Source organism: Sylvia atricapilla, chromosome 19 (genome assembly GCF_009819655.1).
Source record: "Sylvia atricapilla isolate bSylAtr1 chromosome 19, bSylAtr1.pri, whole genome shotgun sequence".
NCBI lineage: Eukaryota > Metazoa > Chordata > Aves > Passeriformes > Sylviidae > Sylvia > Sylvia atricapilla.
The window spans coordinates 2,061,104-2,083,774 of record NC_089158.1 but is presented as its reverse complement, the minus strand read 5'-3'; the positions used below and the strand labels follow the sequence as shown (position 1 = coordinate 2,083,774).

The 22,671-nt window shown below is 46.1% G+C and overlaps 1 protein-coding gene across 1 annotated transcript in view; it reads left to right on the top strand.

Annotated features, from left to right (window-relative positions):
• The first annotated feature begins 59 nt into the window (after window positions 1-59).
• The window catches only part of PAPPA (pappalysin 1), a 175,839-nt gene continuing 153,227 nt past the window's right edge, over window positions 60-22,671 (top strand). The window contains exon 1 of the mRNA XM_066332468.1: window positions 60-980. Coding sequence (XP_066188565.1) covers window positions 584-980 — 397 coding nt within the window. The 5' untranslated portion in view covers window positions 60-583. The remainder of the gene's footprint in view (window positions 981-22,671) is intronic.

Sequence of the window (22,671 nt, the reverse complement as noted above, 5' to 3'; positions counted from 1 at the left end):
GGGGGGAGGTTGGGGGAAAGGAGGGGGTTGTGGCTTATGTTATAAAGGAGGCCAAAAAAATAAATAGATTAGAGCATCTTTTGGGGGGAGGGAAATCAGTGGGTCTGAGTCTTGGAGAAAGCTGGGGGGTTGTTTTGGTTTTTTGTTTTGTTTTGTGTGTGTGTGTGAGTGTGTGTGAGTGTGTGTGGTTTTTTTTTGTTGGTTTTTTTTTTTTTTTAAGAAGAAAAAAAAAATAAAGGGAAGAAAATTCAGCAGAGAAAAGAAGAGAGAGAGGAGTTCCAGCTGTGGAGGAATAGAGGAGAAGAAGACAGATAGAGAAGGAAGAACACAGAAATACATTTCAACCAAGAAGGAGTTTTGATTTATTTGATTTTTTTATTTGTTTTAAGGAGAAAAAAAAAATCTATAAGCAGGAAAAAGAAAGAAAGAAAAAGAAAAAAAGAAAAGAAAAAGCAACTGAGAAGGGTTATAAAAAGAGCAAATACCAAGAAGGGTGAACAAGAGAAGAAAGTCAAGGCAAGGAGGAGCCCAAAGCTGGCAGATCGGGAGGATTTGCAGGGGAGAAGGGGGGGGAAGATTGGAAATGCAGCTCTGGAGTTTGCTGCTGCCTCTTGCGCTTCTCTGTACAGCCCTAGCCAGTGGACCCGAATGTGGGATGGACGAGCGCTCCCGCAGGGCACGAAGGGACACCAGGCACAGCCGCCAGCTCCTCCACACTGCCCCGGGCACCTGTGCCACCAGGTTAGCCCGAGGAAGGCGCTCCACTGCTGGGCTGGAGCCTGGGCATGTCCCCCGCAGGAGGCAACAGCGGGAGGTAAAGGACGAAGAGGAGTCCCTTACCCCGAGCAGGGCGCTCTATTTCAGTGGCCAAGGTGATCAGCTGCGGCTGAAGGCAGACGTTGAGCTGCCCCGAGATGCCTTCACTTTGCAAGTGTGGCTGAAAGCCGAAGGCGGACAGAGATCTCCGGCTGTCATTGCAGGTAGGTCCGGCCGTGCCTGTGGCTGCAGCAGCATCCCCGCTCGGTGCCGGGAGGCGGCTGGAGGCGTGCGTGTGTCCGGGAGCGGGGCCGTGCACACCCAGCCCCGCGGGAGCGCCCCGCGGCACACCGCCGATGGCAGCGCCGCTCCGCACACACGCCTCGGCCCCGCCACACATCCCGGGAGATCCCGGAGCTCTGCGGACCGCCTGGAAGTATAGGCTCGCAGGAAAAGTTATGTAAACTTTTGCATAGGGGGAACGGCGGCAGCCTGGGGGTAGTTTCTTGTCTTTTCTAGGGGCGCGGATTGAGGTGCGGGTAGAAGAGCCAGCTCTATACGGTGGGGTGGGGTTTTTTTTGGTTTTTTTGGGTCTAATTTTCAGGTTGGAAAACTGTAAGCAGAGCATTTGAAAGTGGCTTGTTTGTATGTATGGAAAGAAATGCATGTGACTGGTGTGTGGCTGCAAAGAAACGCATATCTGAGGTCCCCCTACGATTTCCTTGGTTTTATTGGCTTTTTAGTGTACTCCACTGTTCGCTCTTTAGATGCAGTGTTAGCATGTGGTTTCCAAAAAGCTATAAAGGAACTTTTTGGCTATTGTGAAACCTCAAATGAATCAAATGAGTTTATAAAGTTCCCAACCCCTCGACACTCAGCTACGGCTGGGACTCGCACTGCAGCTAGAGGATGTGTGGAGTATTTTTGTCTCCCCTTAGAAATGGCAAGTGTAACATCAATGATTCTAAGGTCAAACAGCCCTATAAAATCATTTAGTACACAAAGCAGCTACCAGTCTAAGCTGTCTGAGCTGGACAATAACAAGGAGTATTGCACTTTTCTTATTTAAATTTTATGAGCCCATCCTGAATTTGGGTCCCTCTCCCCACGTTCGCTCCCCTTCCCTCCTCCCCTCCCGCCACCTCCCGCCCTTTCCTCGCTTTAGTGATAAAGTGCAGCAAAGTTGTCGTGAAATCGGATACTTTTCGGAGGGTTACAAACCCTTATAAATGTCGCCACATCCATCTTTGCTCTGAAGGAAGTCATAGAAAATGGAAATGCCTTTAAAAAAAAAAAAAAAAAAAAAAAAAAAAAAGGAAACAAGTCAGAAAGAGAACGGGTATTGGGGGGGGAGGGGGGGGGAGGCGGGGAGAAGACATGTTTTACAGTTATTTTGGCAAGGAGATTCCCTGAAAGTACAAAGTTTCCATGTCCTAGGATGCCTTAAAGAGACAGGGAGGATTTCCCCTTGCCCTTTAAGCGGAGTGACTTCCTCGCAGGAGGCAGCGCTGTGCCCGCGGCTGCCCCGCCAGCCCCGCTCGCTGCTGTCCCCTGCCACCTTCCCTCCGGCCACATCCCCGGCCCCTCTGCCCCAGCCCCGGCCGCCGCCGCTGCCCTCTCGCCAGAAAGTTGCTTTGTCCGAAAGAAAACAAAAACTGAGATGAACTCAGCCGTGCTTTTCCTTAACTTTCCCTGCTGGCAGGCGCTCCGCCCGCTCGCGAGGAGCGAGACGCGGTTTGTGCCGGGGCGGGCAGGAGGTGCCGGGCACGGGCTGGTCCCGTGTGCCTTCGGAGCAGGGATTTCATAGGCGAAATCACATTATTCCTCGCTTTATTCCCTCTGGCTCTCTCACACTCTGCTCTTCTGATTCCCAACCCTAACTTAAACCCCAGGGCTCAAAGTGCTTCCCTTTCAAGTTAGGAAGGGCAGAATTGGGGTTTACGCAGAATCTCATCGGTACCAAAACAGGGTCGGAGTGTTTTTTAATGTGTTTATTCCAACACCTAGGACCCCATGTCTGTCTTTGGTGCGAGTGTCTCTAATTCTCACAACAGGGAACCTAGACAAACACGCACAAAGATCATTTGTAGTAAAATGCTTTAATTGGATGGGGGAGGTTGGGTTGTTGCCTGTATAAAACACTTGACCCATTTTATGCATGGAAATAACATTCCACTGTGAAAAAATGAAGAGAAATGCCCCAGTTTTGCACCATAGATCTTTCAGCTCAGCTCGGGAGGACTTGGTGATTTTTATTTTATTTTTAAGCTCCCCCTGCCCCCCTCGCACACACTCTTGAAGAGGAGCCAGGTTTGGCTCTGTGTGTAAACACCTGGAAGAGGTCCAAGAGGAACTCACTTGGAGTATCCTCTGCACACCACAGCCTCCCAGACCTGCAGCAAGCTTAGGGAGAGATTACGCTTCCCTCAATGAGGAAATCAAGAGTTCTGGCTGCCAAAACTCTTGGCTTTCACATTTTCACTGTTTTGGGATGTGACAGACTGAGGAGCTCAGTTCTGCTGTTGAATTTGCATCTGTAGGACCCCACTGAAACCAAGAGCCCATCTGAGTGTTCGGAGGGGAAGGGACTGGGGTACATTTGCCAGCAGTGTCAGAAGTGAGTTTCTCCCCAACCTTCATCCCAGTTGCAAAGTGGGAAGCTCTGTGTCTGTACAGACCTGAGGGAAGGGGTGGGATTGACTGGAACACACCTCTTTTTCAGAGTTGCTCTTGTGTATTCACCTACTTTCTGCCCCTCAACTTTCTGCCCGTGACCACTGCTCCCCTCGCCCCCCTCGCTGCTGGCATACAAGAAATCACTGCAAGTCGTACAGGGGGAGCCCCACGTGTGCCTGTAGGGGAAACCTGTTGTGTCTGTTAAAAATCTCCTGTAGGACCCAAGTTGTTATCAGCTTCCGCGCCTGAGCCCTGACATAACGGAGTTCTTCTGCTAATCCAGGCTTCAGGAGTTTCTGTCTGGAGCCAACTCTCCTTACGTCACCCTCTGCTGCAGTATTCAATTTGTTTTCATAAATGGCTAATTTTACAGCGCCGTTAAGTGGGTTCGTCATTGTGCCGGGCCATGCCCTGTGTCTGATGAGAGGCAGTCCTGGTGCCAGGCTCTGCCAATTTTCACGCTGCTTGGCAGCGACGTTATTGCCGCCCTGTTTGACTCCACTGATATCTGCTCTGGCATTTGTCAGAGCGAAAGCTGTTAGGAAACTGGAAGTCTGACCCATTGATCCGCGTTACGCAAAAGCTCAGGAGCCCTGTCGGGGCTGGGCTGCGCTCCTCGGAGCGGCTCCCGCGGTGCGGCTCCCGGCTGCTGCGCACTCGCCCTTCCTCCCTCCATCCCTGCCTCCCTCCATCCCTCCTTCCATCCTTCCATCCTTCCATCCCTCCGTTCCTCCCCGGGCCGCAGAGTTCCTGGAGAAGCCCGGCTGGGATGCGCGCACCTAGCCCGCAGCGCAGCGCATCCCTCCTGGAAACACGCACATGTGCACATGGACCCAATGAGGCGCCTCCGGGCACCTTCCCCCGCTCAGGCCGGGCCAGGAAAGGGTTACTGAGGTGCTGCTCTGCTGGCTTAGGTAATGCACACACACCGTGCGGAATGGGGGGCTTCAAAGCGCTGCTGACCTTGCTGCTGTTGTAATCAAAGATATTCCAGTTCCACTGTGAAAACGCAGCCCCATCCTGAGAAACAGGATCCTCCCGAGCCCCTGTCGGGGTGTTTGCTGCTCTGTGGGGCGGCTCATGTTTTCCCGGGAGCGAGATGTTGACTCTTTACTGTCTGCGAGCTGAAAAGAGTGGGATGAATGATCGGTAGCGGGAGCCGGAGTAAGAGGCGTGCCTGCTCTGAAGAGTGAAAGTTATTTGTATTTTTGGTTTGGTTTTTTGTTTGTTTTGCCTTTTTTTTTTCTTTTTTTCTCCCCCCCTCCCTTGGTTGCATTCCCCTCTGTCTCTCTATTCCTCTGCCTGCCAACAGGGAGCACAATCCCAACTTAATAAAGCTTCATATGTAAAGGAGTGCCTATGTTTTCCCAACTTCGGTCCTTGATAAACCTTAAACTGCAGCAGAATCCAAGGGGAGAGAAAAGAGAAAATCAGCACGGTGGAGCTGACTTTAAGCCACGACTTTTGCATGTAAGAGACTGAGAAACATCTGTGTCAGAGTCCAAAAATTGGGCGATTATACAGATATGTGACTGACACTGCATAGGTCTAGTCCCTCTACAGAGTTAAAAATATATGTTTACTTTGGAGAGTTGTATCCTTCTGAGGTTTTGGAGTCTGATATTGGTTTAATAGACTTCAGGTAAAACTGGTGAGCTGGGTTCTGGATCCAGAGCTGATCCTCGTGCTAGGTGTGCTGGGAACTTGAGGATGTTTTCAATAGAGAGTTTACACAGAGTTTCACTGGTGTTAAAACAACAGGCAGGTAGATAACGTGGAGTTTTCCACAGCCTGTTATCTTTCAATTGCATGAATTTTCTAGTTTTGTTCTGTAATGAAGAACTACAATGAGGGAGGAAGTCAAATACCAAACTTAAAGTTCTGTTGTTTCATTGGTGCTTGTGCAAGGTCCCATGGTGGGCAGAGGGGAGTGACAGCAGCTGGAACATCTGCATAGATGTTCCTGCAGGGTGACAAGTCTCCAAAACACCATTGCTGGGGGTTGGGGGAAGCTGTGTGGGTTTGGCTTCCCTGTGGCTGGGTTCAAATGATTATCCACTTCATGACTATGGATCTGGACATGGCTTGACTCATAGGTCACTGAACAAAATACCCTCACAGCTTGTCATTTACTAAATATTTGCATTTGAACAGCACATTTCCTTCAGCCTTTGGAAGCTGGGACAAGAATCAGCTTATTTTTCTTTCCATAACATTTCCAATTTAATCTGGTCTCATTCTTTTGACCAGGTACACTCTAGAGTCAGAACAGCACTGTTGAAGAAAGTTGTGGGTTTCTTTTCCTCCTTAAAGCACTTACACATGGGCTGCTCTAATTAATTAAATGATAATAAAACAGTGAGGGCAGTTTGACTCTGTATGTGTGAAGGATGGCAAGCTTAGATTCCTAAATGATGTATGGCTGTCTTCTGTAGGCACAGAGCTGTGTCCCAGGCTGAGTTTGCCTCTCCAAGCTTCATTTCAGCCTGATTTATTTCAAGCTAGCCTGTTTCAGTTAGAAAAACTCACGTGAGACAGCAAGCAAGCAGTGAGGATGGTGCTTAGAGAGAGAGCAGGAGCAGGGCTGTCCTCAGGGACCCTGGAGATGTCTGGAGGAGCACAGAGCAGAGCTGTGCAAGGCTGAGGGTGAGGGGAAGCCCTTGGAGAGCTTTCGCACGCGAAGCCACCGCCAAAGCCAGCCCTGGGCGGGGTTGGAGCATCCTCCGGGTTCCAGGTTGGAGCATCCTCCAGGGAATGAGGCTGGAGCTGCTCTGCACCACCCCACGTGGTGCCAGGAGGTGGCTGAGGGATGTTGAGGCTGTGGCTGCACTGAGCACAGATGTCCCCTGTCAGCCCCAGGCACACGCGGTGTCAGGAGGGTTGAGCTCAAATCCCAAATGCCAGAGGGTATCTCTGATGAACCCTAACCCAGACCCTCCACACAGGTAGGTGACATTTTCCAGTGCCCAGCTCTCTGCTTGCACAGCTGAGCCAGGTGTTTGCTGAGGCAGCTCCATGATCTTGGAGTCCACTCACCTTTGCCAAGGGTAGGAGAGATCCTTGCCTGTGCACAATGAACAGCAAAGATCTGACTGCCAGTGGACACCTCGCTGGTCACTCACAGCCAGCTGAGGGGAGCAGGGACTTCTGGTGGAGAAAAGCCACCTTTGGAGCCTGAGTCTGGCTCTGCCAGGACATGGGTCTGTCATAAGAGGGGTGAAACCCCAATGCATCCAGGAGCACCTTTAACTCAAAAGTGTTTCGTGCCCTGGCAGCCCAGAAAGCCAACTGTGTCCTGGGCTGTGTCAGGAGCAGTCCGGGCAGCAGGGGAGGGGATTGTGCCCCTGTGCCCCTGTGCCCAGCTCAGAGCCCAGCTGCAGAGCTGCCCCAGCCCTGGGCCAGCACAGCAAGGACCTGGAGCTGCTGGAGAGATCCAGAGGAGGCCCCAGGGGGATCAGAGGGATGGAGCAGCTCTGCTGGGAGGAAAGGCTGGGAGAGCTGGGAGTGTTCACCTGGAGAGGAGAAGCTTTGGGTGAGCTCAGGGTGGCCTTGCAGGGCCTGAAGGGCCAATGGGGAAGATGGAGAGAGAAGATTGACAGGGGCCTGGAGTGACAGGACACAGGGGGAATGACTGCAAACTGCCAGAAAATAGGTTTGGATCAGATATTAGGAAGACGTTCTTCCCTGTGAGGGTGGTGAGGCCCTGGCACAGGGTGCCCAGAGCAGCTGTGGCTGCCCCTGGATCCCTGGCAGTGCCCAAGGCCAGGCTGGACACTGGGGCTGGAGCAGCCTGGGACAGTGGGAGGTGTCCCTGCCATGGCAGGGGGGTGGAATGAGATGACTTTTTAAAAGTCCCTTCTAACCCAAACCATTCCACGAAAAATATTGCAGGACCCACAGGGTTTAGGTGCTCTCAAGGCCAAAGGATTAACCAAGTGCTTTCACATTGGATTTTCATGCTGGCTTGAGCCAGGAGGAAAAAAAAAAAAAAAAAAAAAAAAAAAAAAGCCAACGTATAGTGTCTTTTTTCAAAAAGACATATTGAAAAAAAAAAAACAAAAATAAAGCCTTCCATGGCTGGGGTCATCTGAAATGCTCCCATATAATAGTTTTGCTTCTAATTTTATCTGTTACTTTTTCAGCTCCTCTTTTCTTTTCTCCAATAGAAATTACAGGAGCAGAAGCAGAGAAGGGACCACCTGGGTTGCCAAATTCAGTCCCCCGCAGTGTCAGGGATATAACAGCAGATAATTAGTCCAAACATTCACAGAAAATCCACTTTGTAGGTTCTGATATAGCACAGGCCACAGAAGATTTCCCAGTGCTTTACTATAAACCAAAGCTCTTTAGCTAAGTCTGGGAGTCGCCATTTTAATGTAAGACAGGAAAAGAGAAGGACAGATCGACAACATCTTAAGTACCTAAAATCCAAAACATTGGTTTAGAAAACCGTTAAGTATGAGAAAGAAAAACATTGGCTGGTAAAAGGTATCAGCTTTCTTATTTTCAGAGAGTTAAAAAGAATCAGGTGTTTTGACAGTTATGAAACTTCTATTGAAATTTTAAGTTGGAATATTTGCCAAAACTGATCCTTTCCCACAGATAGTCTGTTTTGATTAATTTCCCTTTTTCCTGAGAAAAATATTTTATCAAACATTTCCCACCCTTCTCTGGTCTTAGTCTGTGTGGCAGTTCCTACATCCCATTGTAGCAGGAATGAATAATGCTTGATTGCATTTTTACCTCTTCACATCTTATACTCCAGATGATTGAGAAAATGCATCAGAAAATACTTGTTTGATCAAAATCCTGTATATTTTTTCTCTCAAGTGTCTCAGCAAGTCTCATATAATCTTTTTCTTCATTTGCCCTCCTCTCTTAATGCTACCAATTTTTTCATCTAGTACTGTTTACATGGGCAGTAAATATCAATCTTCCTATTTTATATATGCAAAATACATTGGACTCTTCTATTTCCTGGGCTCTGGGCATTGGCTTCCTGCATTGTTCTGAGCACAGTTGCTGTGCATTTTGTTTCTTTGTTTTCCCAAAAAAGAGGCTTCTGAAGATGAAGATGTACCTTTTCCCTGACCTCACCCTTCAATTGCTCTGTGCCCATTTCCCCACCTGGGGGTTGCTGCCATCTGGATATGATTCTTGATTTTATTTCACCTTTCTGTGGAGAAGGAACACTTGATTGTTGTGTTGTTTTCTCTGTCTTTCCACATTTCTCTGCATTTTCTCTGCTGTGAGCATGCATGCACACACACACACCATTTCCAAAGCACCTTTGATTTTCTTCCCAGATCAATAGAGCATTTAAACTCCAATGATCAAGGAGGAACAGCTTGTTTATTTCCCCACATATTCTGACACAAGTGGCACATCTTGTAAACTGCTTTGATTTGATGTTAGTGCCTATTATAAAGTTTACTCTCCCCAAAGCCATCCATGAAGTTGAAGTACTCTTACTCTGAACAGGAGCGGAGCAGAACTCAAAAAGAGAACAGGAGTAAAAATATTACCACAGAAATTTGCTTTCTGCTATCCTTGTTGACAGTGATCAGAACAATTTGAGGACTGTTGAACGTCCATAAGTTTGGCAGCACCAAGTGAGGGTACATTGTATATCATACTTAAAAGTGAACAAATATGAATACAAGTCAATCACCTCTTCAAAGAATGGGGCTGGATTCGTGGTTGCACAGGAAACATGGACTTGATCCTAAATCTGGTCAAGATCATGAAAAATATCATTGAGTTTGGCTGAATCTGGCAAAGGCTGTGATTTCAGAGTTTTCCACACTCCTTCTCTACAGCCTGGACCTGTCTGTGGTCCTCACTTCAACATCCTTTCTTTTGCAGACCTGTTTTGCTTTGGACATGAGAGAAGAAACACTGTGAAGCCCTTACATCAGAGGACTGGGGATATGTTTATTTGGTTTTGCTATGCTCCAAATCTCAAATTGGCCTCTCTCTCAGTCAACCTTTCTTCTTATTTTTCCCTTCTCTTTCTCCCTTTTTATTTTTTAACGTTAAAACCTCCCCTATTCCAAACCCACTGTCCCATTTCTGTCCTGCGGGGTGATGTAAGTGTGTGACTTTCCCGTCCAATCCCTCCACCCTCTCTTATCACCATCATAGCCTCAGCTTTTTCCCCTGCTGTCTGGTGTCCTTGATTCCCCTGCTTTCCCTCCTTCCTGCTCCGCTGCTTTCCTGCTCGTCTCCCGCCGTCCGTGCCACGGGAGGGTGGTGTCCCCTCCCAGGGTGGCCACAGGCTGGTGGCTTGGGCCAGCTGGTGTTGGAAGCGCTGTGGGAACACAGGGTAAGCAGGCAGTGTGCTCGTGTGCTCAGGCAGGCTCCTGGGCTTGCCTATTTTCCGGGAATTATTGATATTGTTCTGTTTAATATCCATCCTCGCCGTGCGCAAACAAGGAGCGAGCGCTCGCTCTCGCGGAGAGGGAGTGAGGGGGAAGTGAAACTGAGAAGCATCTGGAGTTGGCCTGGTGAAAGCAGCAGCTGAGAGATATGATACCAGCTCATGAAAGCAAAAGATTTGCTGTGTTAGAGAAACAAACCACTCTATTCTGTGCTGGGCACCTCCTGGGGCCTGGTGGGCTCTCAAGTCTTCCTTTTGGATGATATTTAAGGGCTTTATTATCTCTTCTCCTTCCTCCCCTCTGTCGTGTTTTTCCATCTTTTCCTTATCTAATTTACTGTCTCTCTGTTTGCTTTAAATCACTTTCCCATATGGATTTCTCTCTTCTGACCCATCTTCCCCTCCCTCATCTGATTCCCAGGAGTGTTCTGTCGTCATGGAATTGGGAGAAGGGCAGCCCTGTTCCTGACACCGAGCATCAGCTGCAGGCTCCTTTCCTCCTTCCTTTTCTTCCTTGCCTGATCTCTGCTGTTAGTGTTGGAAACGTACTCGCAGAGATCATCCACTGGATTGAGGAAACAGATTTTATCACCATTATTTTGTTTGTTTTATTTAAGACAGGGATAGGAATGGAAAGGAAAGGCCTTTGCTGTTACCAGTGTTATTAGTTTTGAATGGAGTTTTTTTCTCCTGTACTAATGTATCTTAGTGCTGTTATTTTTCTTTATCATTGCAGAAAGATTATGTTTTATAGCCTTGAACTTGCCACAAAACTTCCTGCTGTTGATGGTGATAAATCTCAGGTGTGAGAGAATACATCCCTTAAAATCAGGGAAATTAAGGAATGGAGGGACACTCTGATTTGTTCTGGATGTGGGAGTGTGCTGGTTGACAAAGCCAGCCATCAAACCCACCAGCAGCCCTTTTTGCTATTGTTTTTAGGGATGATGATGTTTTTTTCCTCAGCTGAGATCAATCTCTATGTGAAGTCAATGCCGTAATTCCTGTAGGATGTTTCATTGCAGCTGTTGATGGTTCTCCAGTGGATAGTGGCAGTGCTGAGCCAGTGGTGGTGATGGAGTCTGTCACCTGCCAGGTGACATCCCACTGGTGACAGCACAGGGGCTGGGGGAAGAAGGCACTTGGAATTTGTGACATGAGATCCTTGGAGATGGCAGAAAATCAGATGGTCTGGAATTCATATCTCTGAGCCAGACATGCTGGTGATGGTTGAATCCACACAAATTATTGTGTTCCTGAGATGGAACAGTGTGTACAGCCCACAATGGGAGAGAAAAGCAAATATCAGCAAAGCCCCTTAGTTCAGAGTACTCCTATTTAAATTGGAAGACTTTGATATTTTTTTATCCATCTGCACATTGATTGTTGTATTGACTTGCTGAAATGGCTTGTAAAAAATGGAAGTTGTAACTGCTTATCTGCCTAGGAAATGCTGAAAATCTCTGTATATATCAGATTATTAAACTGAGGACAAAAACAACTCGCTTACCCTGTAGTTAAATCCAGACAGGTGAGAGGTTGCAGAAGGGGTCCCAGAGGATTTTTGGGGAGGGATCACCACCCAGTGCATACCCTTATGGCTGAACAACCAGTGTTTCTGTCAGGAGCATCACCAGGGAGGCTGTACATCCAATCCACGAGAGTTTGTTGTGAATGCAGCAGCATCTGTGCTTGTAAAGTCTGAGGTGTTAAAGTTGAGATCTGGAGCTTGCATTACTACTGTCTTACATGTCATCTGTCTTGTGGATAAACAGAGCAGCCTCTCGGAGGTCAAAACAGCACCTTTCACCAGTGATAATTTAATGAGGATTATTTTCAGCATAAACTAGACAAGAATTGGAAGCCTCCTGTAGTGTTGCTCGTGAATGGAGATGTTCAGGGAGAAAAGGAGTACTGGGAGAAAAAGCAAATGTTAAGTAAATGCATTACACACACAGTTTTGAAACATACTTGGCAGAGGGAAGGAAGAGCAATACAAGCCAGATTCTGGTGTTGAACACACCAATGTAAACCTAGAGTAACTCCTTTGGAGAGGAAATCAGGGGAGGCTGCTCCAGAGCTGTGAATGTGTAGAATTTGGGGCAGAGACAGAGGTCGTGCAATGGGGAAAGTGACCAAGCTGAGAGGTGGATGTTGTGGAGAACAACCTCCAACCACCGTCACCGCTGTTGGTGGTTTTAGCTGGGTGTGTAATGGTTATGGTGATGCAGTGGGAAACATCTGTACAATGTGGGGTTGTTTTTGCTTTTTGAAGTATTTTCTGCGTATACCTATATCGTAATCCTTCCAGACTGTGTGGAACTGGGCCACGTACCAGTGTTACAGTGAGCCCTTTGTGTTTCCGGCAACAAACACTCCTGAACTCTGCTCTCCAGGCTTGTGGCCTAAACTGCTTCACCCCTGCCCGTACTGTCCCCTCTCCAGCAATAATATTCCCTCCTCTGTTTATAAACAAACACCCTCGGAGGAAGTTCACGGGAAGAAAAGTTAGTTAATGAAAATCAACCACGCACCCAGGCCTGGGCTGTGGGTTGGAGCCAGCAGGGTTGCTGGATGTTTCCTACCCTGCATCTGCTTGTAGGAGTTTCTTTGATGAGATGTTTGCCTGTCTGTCTAACTCTGTGTCTTCCTCATCTTTTCCCATCGTTGTGGAAAGTGCAAAAGAAGTGGGGAAAAAATTTTGGTCTAAATTTGCTTTTAAATCACCATGGACAGCATTCAGGAACCCCAAGCAGGGAGGTTGACTTCAGTAGCCATGTAGATTTTCTTCTTGGTAAATCCATTGATTTTGTCTGTTTGTTGTTGTTTTTGTTGTTTTAACATCAAAATCTAGATTCTGGCTCCTGGCAAAACTGTTGCTCTCGAGTTGCGCAAAGGCTGTAAAAGGACAAAAATAGCCCAAAGGATAATTGTCCACTACAGTCTCAGCACAGGGCTGATGGTTCATCTGGTGTTGCACACCATTCTCACAGAACCACCCCTTCAGGAGACAGGAGTGATCAGGACCCAGGGGAGTGGGTAACACAGGACTGTGGTCACTGTGGGCACGAACAAAACATGGTACTGGTGCCAGCAGCTGGAAAACAGAATTTTTACTTGTTCCAGAGGTCCTACAAATCTCTGACAACACAGGGAGAGCTGAATAAATAGTCTGTTTACTTGTGGCTGCTCCTGGTTTAGCACTGCACCTTGGTCTCAGGTACAAGGTCAGTGGATTAGGTGTTTATTTCCTTCCAGGAGACAATTGGATCCTCTAGTAAGTTTTTCTGGTCACTCAAAATGCACAGGAAGATCATCAGATATAAAAAAGCTCCGGCAGTAAGGGTGGCAGCCTTGTCAGGGCTGTGGTTCCTCATTTGGGCAGAGATGGAGTGTCAATGCAGTGCTCATGTCACTGTCTCAGGCTCCCTCTCTTCCATAAGGAGTGTGTTTGGAATTTGAGGTTAAGGAAGCTTTTACAGATATCTTAGATGTGGAAGTTGTGGTCCCACTTTATGTTCTAAGAGCCTCAAAGTTTTAGAAGTGTACTACAAAAGGTGTCCAGTGCTGGCACAATCGCCATACCTTAAAATGGGGTGTTCTAAAATAGTTCATCTATGGCTTTTTGTTGAAAGAGTAGTTTCTCTTGCTGAATAAATACCTTCTGTCAAGTCTTATCTGTAAGGCTATTCCAATGTGGTCTCTCCACCTCCCATCCCAATGGGGGGAGGATAACCAGAAGTGAGCATTTTGCATTGCAGCACTGTCAGAGTTTATCAGTTGTTGCACAACCCCTTTGCCTGCGAGCAGGTTAAATAAAGGAGCAGGCTGGAGCATGGTGGAAATGGACCTTATTTATATGGGTGAGTTTCCTCCAAGAATTCCATCATAACTATCAACAGTTTCTCCTCGCAGGAAAGTTGAGTGATTCGTTCTTACCCTTTGAGGAGTTCTGAATTATTGAAGAACAGAGGAACTTCTGCTGGGAAAGGCTGGAATTCCCCACAGTCCTCTTGCTAGGGTTGGTTTAATAAAGCAGACTGTTTACATTCTGTGTCTCAGCAGAGGCAGTGGTCAGCAGTGGTCTTCAACTGGACCCTGAAGCATGGGGGGTTTATTTTAGTTTGTTTTAAACATCAGCATACCACCAGTTTACTGGGAAATGGCCATCTGCAAACACCTGCAGGCTCCATGGAACAGGCCAGGGAGGGAATCAACAGCAGCTGTGTCTCACTGAGGCAAAATGAGACAGCAAGGGGCCGTGTTTCTCCTCCAGAGGCTTCTGCAGGGCTGGGATTTGGCAGCAAAGGTGGGCTGGGAGCACTTGCACTCCTGGAGGAAGAGACCTTGCAGCAGGAGGAGGCTGAATGTTGGTCCAAACTCTTCTCTGAGCCTCAAACACTGATGGTAGAGGCAGAGAAGCAAAAGGGTTTTTTTTTGCCAAAACCTTGTGTTTTGCGTCACACTATGAAGGCCAAACTGTTCCATGAATAGTTTCTGTGCTCTCAGACTTAAGAGGGCATCATGAATTCCATGAGAGAGAGGGAAGAAGGAAATGAGATTAGGACAGTTCTCCCTACCACTGCCCATCTCTCCACTCTCTAAGGAGAAACATCTTTTGCACCTATATCAACAAACCAGCATTTTATTGCACTTCTGTATGCCCAAAATTGGCCATAACCCTTGAGTCAAGATTTTCACTTGTGTTGAGATGCTTTCTTTTTTTTATTCCTCTTTGGTGCATTCTGGAAGTGATGTATTTCCGCTCCCCATGCGCAGGATCTTCTGTGCCTCACTGAAGAGGATGCACGCAAGTAGGCGATGTGGCCAACATTCTTCCAAACCCCAGCCATCCAACCAGCTGTTCAGCAGGGCTGTTATTTATTGAGAACTGTCAATGTGTTCAACACATGGTGTCGTTTGCCCTGTCGAGCCAACAGTCTGTCTTTTATGGGTTTCTCTGACACTTGTCACACACTGGTGATGGGACAAGCTGGAACAGGCACATGGGTTTATGGGAACATTATTCTAGAAGGGCATTGCAACAAGATGTTCTATAGGGGAAGGGGGGACAGAGACCAGTTGGCAGAGGAGAAAACAGAGGCTGTTGCAAAGGCTAGAGGTTTCTTTTTGGCTGGTGCTTTCGGAAAGAGAACAGAGATTTCCTTCAGTGATAAATTAGATGCTTGGAGAGAAAGAAAGGGTGTTTGTTTCAGCAGTGATGCAACTCCTGTGTGAGAGAAGCAGACTGCCTCTCCTGCTAATTCCAGCTGCTGGATCTGTGGCAGCGTGGAAGTGCACAGGTTGCTTTGGGGTTTTAGTTGCTGCTCTGCAATTGGTGTGAGGTGCCTTCAGCTCTGTCCTTTGCATCTCCGAAGGTGGGATAATGTCTCTCAGCAGCCTGCAGAGAGATGCTGTTTGTAAGGGTGAGGAAATGTCACTAGTGCAGTGCTTCCTGAATGAAGCTGCGAATAACAAATGCCATTCCTTTGCACCAACAGGTTGGAATGCTCAGCCAAGGAGCCCTGTTGGCCATGGTCGTGCTGGGTTCCTGTGCTGCTGTAAAGGGAAGACTGAGGTTGTGGAATGCCAAAGAGACAGAAAGACAGGGGGCACATCTTGCCAATCTCCTACTTATCTATTTGTCCCATCTTTTTTCTCCTGACTTGTGTAAGCTCGTATTCATGAGTATCACAGGTATTTATTTTCCCCCACTGAAAAACAGAGCCATTGCCTGAACAGTGTGACTCTGGCCAGATTCCCTCCTATTCAGCACAATGCAATCTTGGCTCTTTACTAGTTAATGTTTTCTGTCAACAACCTGCAAGAAAACAAAATCAGTGCTGATAAAATTTGCAGATGTTGCAGAGTGCAGGGAGTGGTAAACAATGACCAGAACAGGACTCTCAGTTGGGTGTTTTCAAAAGCTGCAAACATGCAAACTTTGTATTAGAGTAAAGCCAAATGTGAAGTCATTCATATAGAGAGAGGGGCAGCAGGTCACGCACAAAGGATGGATGGGGGAAAAGGATCTTTCACCTGGAAGCTGAATGTGGAGCAGCAACTGCCTGTTGGAATAGATAAAGCATGTAAATGTGAGCTGCCAATGTGAGGCTGTGGCCAAAGGTTTGGAGTCATCGTTGGCTGGGTAAACAAGGAGATATTGAACAGGACTGGGGAGGTTGTGTTACCCCTGTAATGACACTGCAGTAGCTGTTGCCAAAGCACTTTGTCCCATTCTGGTGTCTACAGTTTAAGAAGGATCTTGTATGGAAGAGGATTTAGAGAGAAAACAATTAGCAGTAACAATTATATGATTTGTAACAAGTCTTGAAGTATTGGACTCAAGAAGATTAGGAGGTGACTTGATCATCATGATCTTTAAATAAATGTTTTGGGAATATTAAACTGATAACTGTGGGTTGGAAATGAATACTAGAGGATATGAGTAAATCCAATGGATCCAGTGAAGACTAAGCAGCTTTAAAATAGAGTATTTTAGCAGTGTTTTAGCCTTGAGAGTAGTCAGTAATTGAAAAACCTTTCTGAGCAGAGTGATGGAATATCTGCCACCATAGCTTTCAATATAGAAATAATTCTTTTTCCAAACTTCAAGGTCTTTAAAGAGGAATTAATTCAGTGGTCACCCATATTATGTCTAAGAGCTTCTAATGTCAGAGTATTCTTTTTTTTTTTTTTTTTTTTTTTTTTTTGCTGTTACTGGAAAAATAGTTGAACCCAACAGTAAAGCACAAGCAGCACTAAAGTGCTAATTTCAAATATTTTCATTTCTCTCTTTTTCATTTTGATGGGCTCTCCTTGACATTGGTAGGATATTTCTGGTCACCACAATATTTCCAGGTCATTGTAGGGTTTCCTCACCAACACTGCAGTTGAATTGTAAGGTTCTGTTTCACATGATATTTTTAACCCTGTTTAGATATTGTCACCTTTTCCCAGAATGATGTGCTGAGCAATGATTCAGCTTCTCCCCTTTGAAACAATCCAGTGCACTGTCTGAAAAACCACCTGAAAAACAAGACTGAAATCTTTCCTCACTGAAGGTAGTAAGAGCTTTATTGTTGACCTCAGGGATGCTGAGACTTTACCTCCAGAATAGACTTGGGGGAGCAAAAATTAAGGTTTCCCTCTGGAACCAGGACCATTGGCAATGCCAGGAATGTGGAGCCAACACAGCAGACCCTTAAAAACAAAGTGGGTGAAAAAGCAGAGAATAAGCTGGGGGTGAGTTTAGCTTGCCACTCCTTTGCTGGGTGGTCTGCCTAAGTCTCAGGGCAGAACACCAGTCCAGGGGATGCAGGATACTGGAATGACCTATTCCTGTGACTCTAGCTGAGTTGCAAACATTGACCAAAACCCTGTCGAAGGCAATTAGTGTTCTGAGACAGGATTTAATTTCAGCCATCCCCAGCTGGAGGCTGTTCCTCAAAACTCAAATTTAAGCCAAGTGCTCCAAATGCCCCAGTCTGTTCCCTCCAAGCCATGTGCACATGTATATATAGGCCCCTGCACAGAGAAAATCGTGCCTGTACATGGTATTTTGTTAGTCTTCATTGCTCTGCTTCCAAATTTAACCAGAAGTAGAAGGGCTGAAATAACATAAGAAAGGTTGGACATATGATATTTCCTGCTGCTCAGCTAAATACAAGAATTGCCAAAAATCTTCCAAGGTAGCTTGTTTCTTTTACATTTTTTCTCCCAGTTCTGCAGATTTGAGAAGGTCAATTACTTTTGAGAAGGATTTGGCTTTGGCAACACTTATGGAAAGCGCAGCAGAATTATGACCTTTTGGAGGTTTGCCCATCACTGTCCCATCTTGTCCTTTAAGAACTAAAGGCTGAATTTTCACACCTACAGTCTTCGGTTTAATAGGTGTGAATTTGTTTCTGTGCACTTCTAAGACATCATGAGTATCTGTGTGAGAATTTGTTTTTAGATGTCTATTTATTTGTGCTCACAGATCAAGTGATCACTGGTATTTGTAGAGCAGAAACACAGGCTCAGGTATTTCCAGGAGGAAAATCATACCAAAACAAATGAAATTGGATTCAAACCGAGCAGAATAATAAAGCTCTAAAATTATATACTTAGGTTAGTATGTGGTGACTCTAGCCTATCTGGAATGCATACTATAATAGTTATATCATGTTGGAGAGGCAGGTTTTTTTCAGCAGGACGTTTCCTAGAAAGCAGAAATATCTCTGTGGTTTGTGTATGGGTTTGGAACTTGTGTGCAAGTATGGAGCAGGGAATTTGAGGCATGAAATAGTCAGGATTAGTGAAGGCCCAGATCCCTTTCATAAGCAAGAGCAGAAAACAGGCACGATCAGCTCCCTTCTCCCCACTGCTGTCGCAGTCTCCTCCTCTGTGGATTGTTTTGGAGACAGTTCTTTGAAGGTTGATAAATGCCTCAGTTGTTTCTATTAGTAGAATAGGAAAGATGCAGTCATATGGGAAAGCCAGATGCAATAAGATATTTGAGTCTGGATAAGATCTAAGATATTTTTACAATAAGATATTTAATTTTCACCAGGCAAAGCCCTTGCAGGGTATAAATCAGTGTAAATGCACTGGAACTACTCAGTTTTGCACTCACAGAGTGCCTGCCCAAGAATGTTCTCAAAATCCAATTAAATAACTAGAACTGTTTCATGTGGAAATGCCCCTCAATTACAAAGACAAGTCTAAGCTATCATGATGTGATTTTTACAATCTCCTCGCAGGGTGCCCTAGTTTGCATTCATGGAATTTTTTGTTTTTGTTTTGTTTCTGTAATAATGTGGATGTTGGCCATCTGTCTGATCCTGGAAAGGTTGTAAGGTTGTCCCTGCTCCCCAGGTTCTCTTCCCACTCCCTCATTGATCATAATGTTTGATTTAGGTGCCACTAGATTTCCTCCTTTGTTCTCCAGCCCTAACCTCCCCCCTGCAAACACACACACGCATTGTGCAATGGTGTAAAAGCTCTCCTGGCTGCAGCTGGGAGTAGTAACTGCTCAGCTGGTTCCAGCGCTGCCCTAGAGCTGCTGTAAAGGTCAGAGACAAGGGAATTCTAAAAAGCAAAACAAGCCGTGTTGTTGTCCCCCCGTTTAATCCTGGCTGTGTGTTTTGATCAGCACCACAAGCCATCTCATGTGCAGAGCTGCCCTTCTCCCAGCCCCGTGTTTGTGGCAGTCCAGGGCAGCGTGTTGGACACTTTTCCAGCCCTGCTCTGGGCTCGGATGCTGCCGCAGCTGATTGACTTGCTCTGCTCGTCAGACACAAAGCACATTCTGAAAGGAAATGCCATATTGAACTCCCCGTGAGCTGATGGGTATTGTGCACGGTCATCTGATGGCACAGATGTGCCCCTAATAATCCTTCCAGGAGGATATTTCCTCCTGGGATGCTCTGGCCATCTGATCTGCTCTGAGGTATGCTGACCTATCTTGACCCAGTTTATGATCAATTCTCTCTGCTGTTTTCTAAAAGGAACCCAGAAATATCTCTTTATCATTTAGATTGCCTGGAAGTTATGGTATTATGTGTCTGCTCTTTCCACAGAAGATACTCTGTGGTTACTCTCAAGCATTAACTCTTACAAAGGGGAGGAAAGCCACTCTGTGTTAGTGTGAGCAAGAGTAAATTTCTCTGTAGAGCTTTGATAGATAATCAGTGTTTGACAAACAGCAAAGACAGGAAGAGGAGATGTGGAAGCACAGATGACTCATGTTCCACCAAACGTTGGTGGGTAACTTCATCTGTGTTAGTCAAGTGACCCTTGTGCTGCTGTGCCTTTATCTTAATGTCCTTTTTTCTCAGGTTTGTGTGTGCTGTGCATGTATCTGTGACAGATGAATGGTTTCCAAGCTTTCCTCTTGATGTGTATCCATGTGTTTTGCAACACCTGCTTTTCAAGTGGAAATGGTGTTAATGCTGGATTTCTCTGGAGGTGAATCAGCTGCCTTGGGTAAATTGGGAGGGTTAATTTATAATCTGGTTCTGCTGGGCAGTGAGCAGAGATGGGCTTGGGAGTTCAGAGGTGCGTGATGATCCCTTTCAGCCAAACCAACAAACTTACTGAGTGCTCTCCATTCATTATGTTTGAAGGTTATCTGGGTTTTCATAAACACGAAACTCAACTTTTTGATTGGGCTACACTAGAGCATCTAAAATTGGCAGCCAAAAACCTGAATTCTTGTCTGAATCAAACTGAATGCAAAGTCTCCCATATTTGTGGCATATAGCAGTGATTCCGTGATGGAATATCAGAGTTTGATGTTAAGCAGGATCCAAGAGAAGCCTGTCTCTACTATCTTCACTGTTCCTGTGCTTGTACGTATTAAAATTATCTCAACATGGATGCATACTGGTTTTCCAAGCTTCATCCAAAAATATTCAGTTGTTTCTCAGAACACGGCAGGAGAAATAAATAGTTTTGCAGGTATTACAATATTCTTACCCTTGTCTGGAATGTTCCCATGATACCAGACTTCATATGGGACTGTTTGACCCTTGTGAAGGATGTATAATTTTTTGTCGATCTAAAAGCCCGCCTAAAGCTGGTTATTAGATCATAAACAGTTCATTCACCAAGCACCAGTCTCCACTGGTCCTGCAGCTTTATTGTTAAATGCTTGAGGAGATCTAGATAAGGAGTAAACCTTCCCACTAACCCTTGTTTACACTGAGGCTGTAGATGAAGGAGCCCTTAGAAAAGCCATACCCAGCCCTGTTATAATACTGCAAGGGCTCAGCTTCTTCTCTGCCCTGTGGTTACAGTGCTGTGTGTGTTCACTTACACCTCAAAACCCTCACAATCTGTAATTTCTCTCTAAGCCCAGCCTACCAGATGTATTTGCAGTAAGCTCTTCTATACTGTTAGCGGGTGTATTCCCACAATAGGCTCACTGGAGTGTCACTAATGTGATTGTCCATGCCAGTGGCTGCTCTCTTGCAGCCCACATGATTTTGTTATCAACAGGGAAGGATTTATGTAATGTTCATAACTAACCAGCCACTATAAATTCGTGTTTTGCTGTTGTAGTTTTTCTCACCTCCCTGTTTTCAGACTTCGAGGTATCTCATTGAGCAAATGAGTGACTGGGACTTTGAGAAATAGTACACAATGTATTCTTAATTTGATGCTAAATTACACTGATATAAAGATTGTGATTTTAAAAGGCCTTAGGCTACATTCTCAATGTTAATTAGGCATGGCTATATTAGACTCTGTACCTCTACATGATGAACTTCTTGTCTTTCACGGCAGAACAAAAAGAACTCCATCCTTCTCTCTGAGGTCTGAATCCTCTGGCATAGCTTGTAAGGGATAAAATCTGGTGTGAATTCAGCTAGATTGATAGCAGCAGCAAACATCCGCTTTTTGCTCCTTAAGTAGTACATTGCCACCTGAGCAAGCCTTAGGTGGTTTTCTTGAACCACTCCTTGTCTCAGGGGGTGACCTCAGGAGGCCTCTTAGCTGTGTTGGAAATGGTATAGACAGAGATGTTTTCTTAAGTACTCTGGACTTTGAATTATTTAACTGTTGTGGAAGGAAGTGGGGCTGGGGGAAGCACAGCAAAGGAGAGGAGAGATTATTTCTCTCCTTTGTAAAACTGTATTGGGTTCAACGTCACACCATGAAATATCCAGTGCAGAACTCAAGAACTGCTCCAGTGGATCTTCACTGACTTATCCAATTGCATGGAACATGGGGATACTTAACCCAAATCTGTCGGTTTTAATTATTTTCCTCTGGACAGATAAAAGCTTTCTATAGGTTCCTGTAGAATATTTGCTCTTTCAAGCGTTCTTCTGCACTTTGATACTGAACGATTAAAGCATGCTAAAGAAAAAAACAGCCCCAACCTTTAGTTCCCTGTTCTTGGGCCCCCTGACTGCAGCTTTGATTGTTGACCTAAATTCCCCTTTCATAACTGAGGCCTGTCACCTCTGGTTGGAGTCTCCCAGCAAAACAGGCACGGCCAACTTTCAGAAGTACAGGGCACTGTTTTCCGTTCAGCCTGGGGTGGCTCTGGCGGCTCCGCGGCACCCGACATGTTCAAAGACAAACTGACCTCCCTCTTCCCCTTCCCCCGCCTCACCCTCCTAGAAATGAAACCATAACAAGGGTTTTTTTGGTGTTTTTCTTTTTATTTTTATTTTTACTTTTGCCTGCCCTCCGCTCCCTCTCCCCCCACTTCCCATTGCACAGCAAAGCGAGGAGACTTTTCCTGCATGAAGAATGAAATTCTTAGTTCATCCTATGGCTGGGTTGGTTGCTGTGAAGATTGCTGTTATCCAGACATAAGAAATGGCACTGAAGTGAGGGAAGGAGGCCCTGGAGGATGTTATTTATAACATTACAGTGGGTTACAGCCACTTGGATGGGCTACTCCAACCTCTCCTCTGTCAAACTCTGCCCACAGAGGGCTGCTGCTGGCTCCAGCAGCCCCCAGCTGTGAGCTGCTGTTCCTCTGCTCCCATCCCAGCTACAGCAATGCCTCCTGTCCTCACCTAGGGCTGTGTCCCACCAGTTCAGCAGCTGATGTTCCACGCTGTGCTCATGCTGCCAAACCCTGCCCAGTGCATAGAGCCCACACAAGGATGTGGCTCTATTTTAAAGTCCCAGAAAAGTCCTGAAAACAAAGCGGATCATAAATGATGGTATTGGTTAGGGGGTCCTGGAAGAGGTCAGATGAACAGTGATGGTGGAGCTATTGTGGGCCAGTAGAACTGAGATTTTTCTTGTAAAAGAAAAGAGGGAGACTGTCTTTCTTGTTTTACGTGTTTATCTTTGAGCTGCTGGAGTTGAATTATCCAGCTTTCCCCACTCTTTGGATGCCAAGGAATTTACTT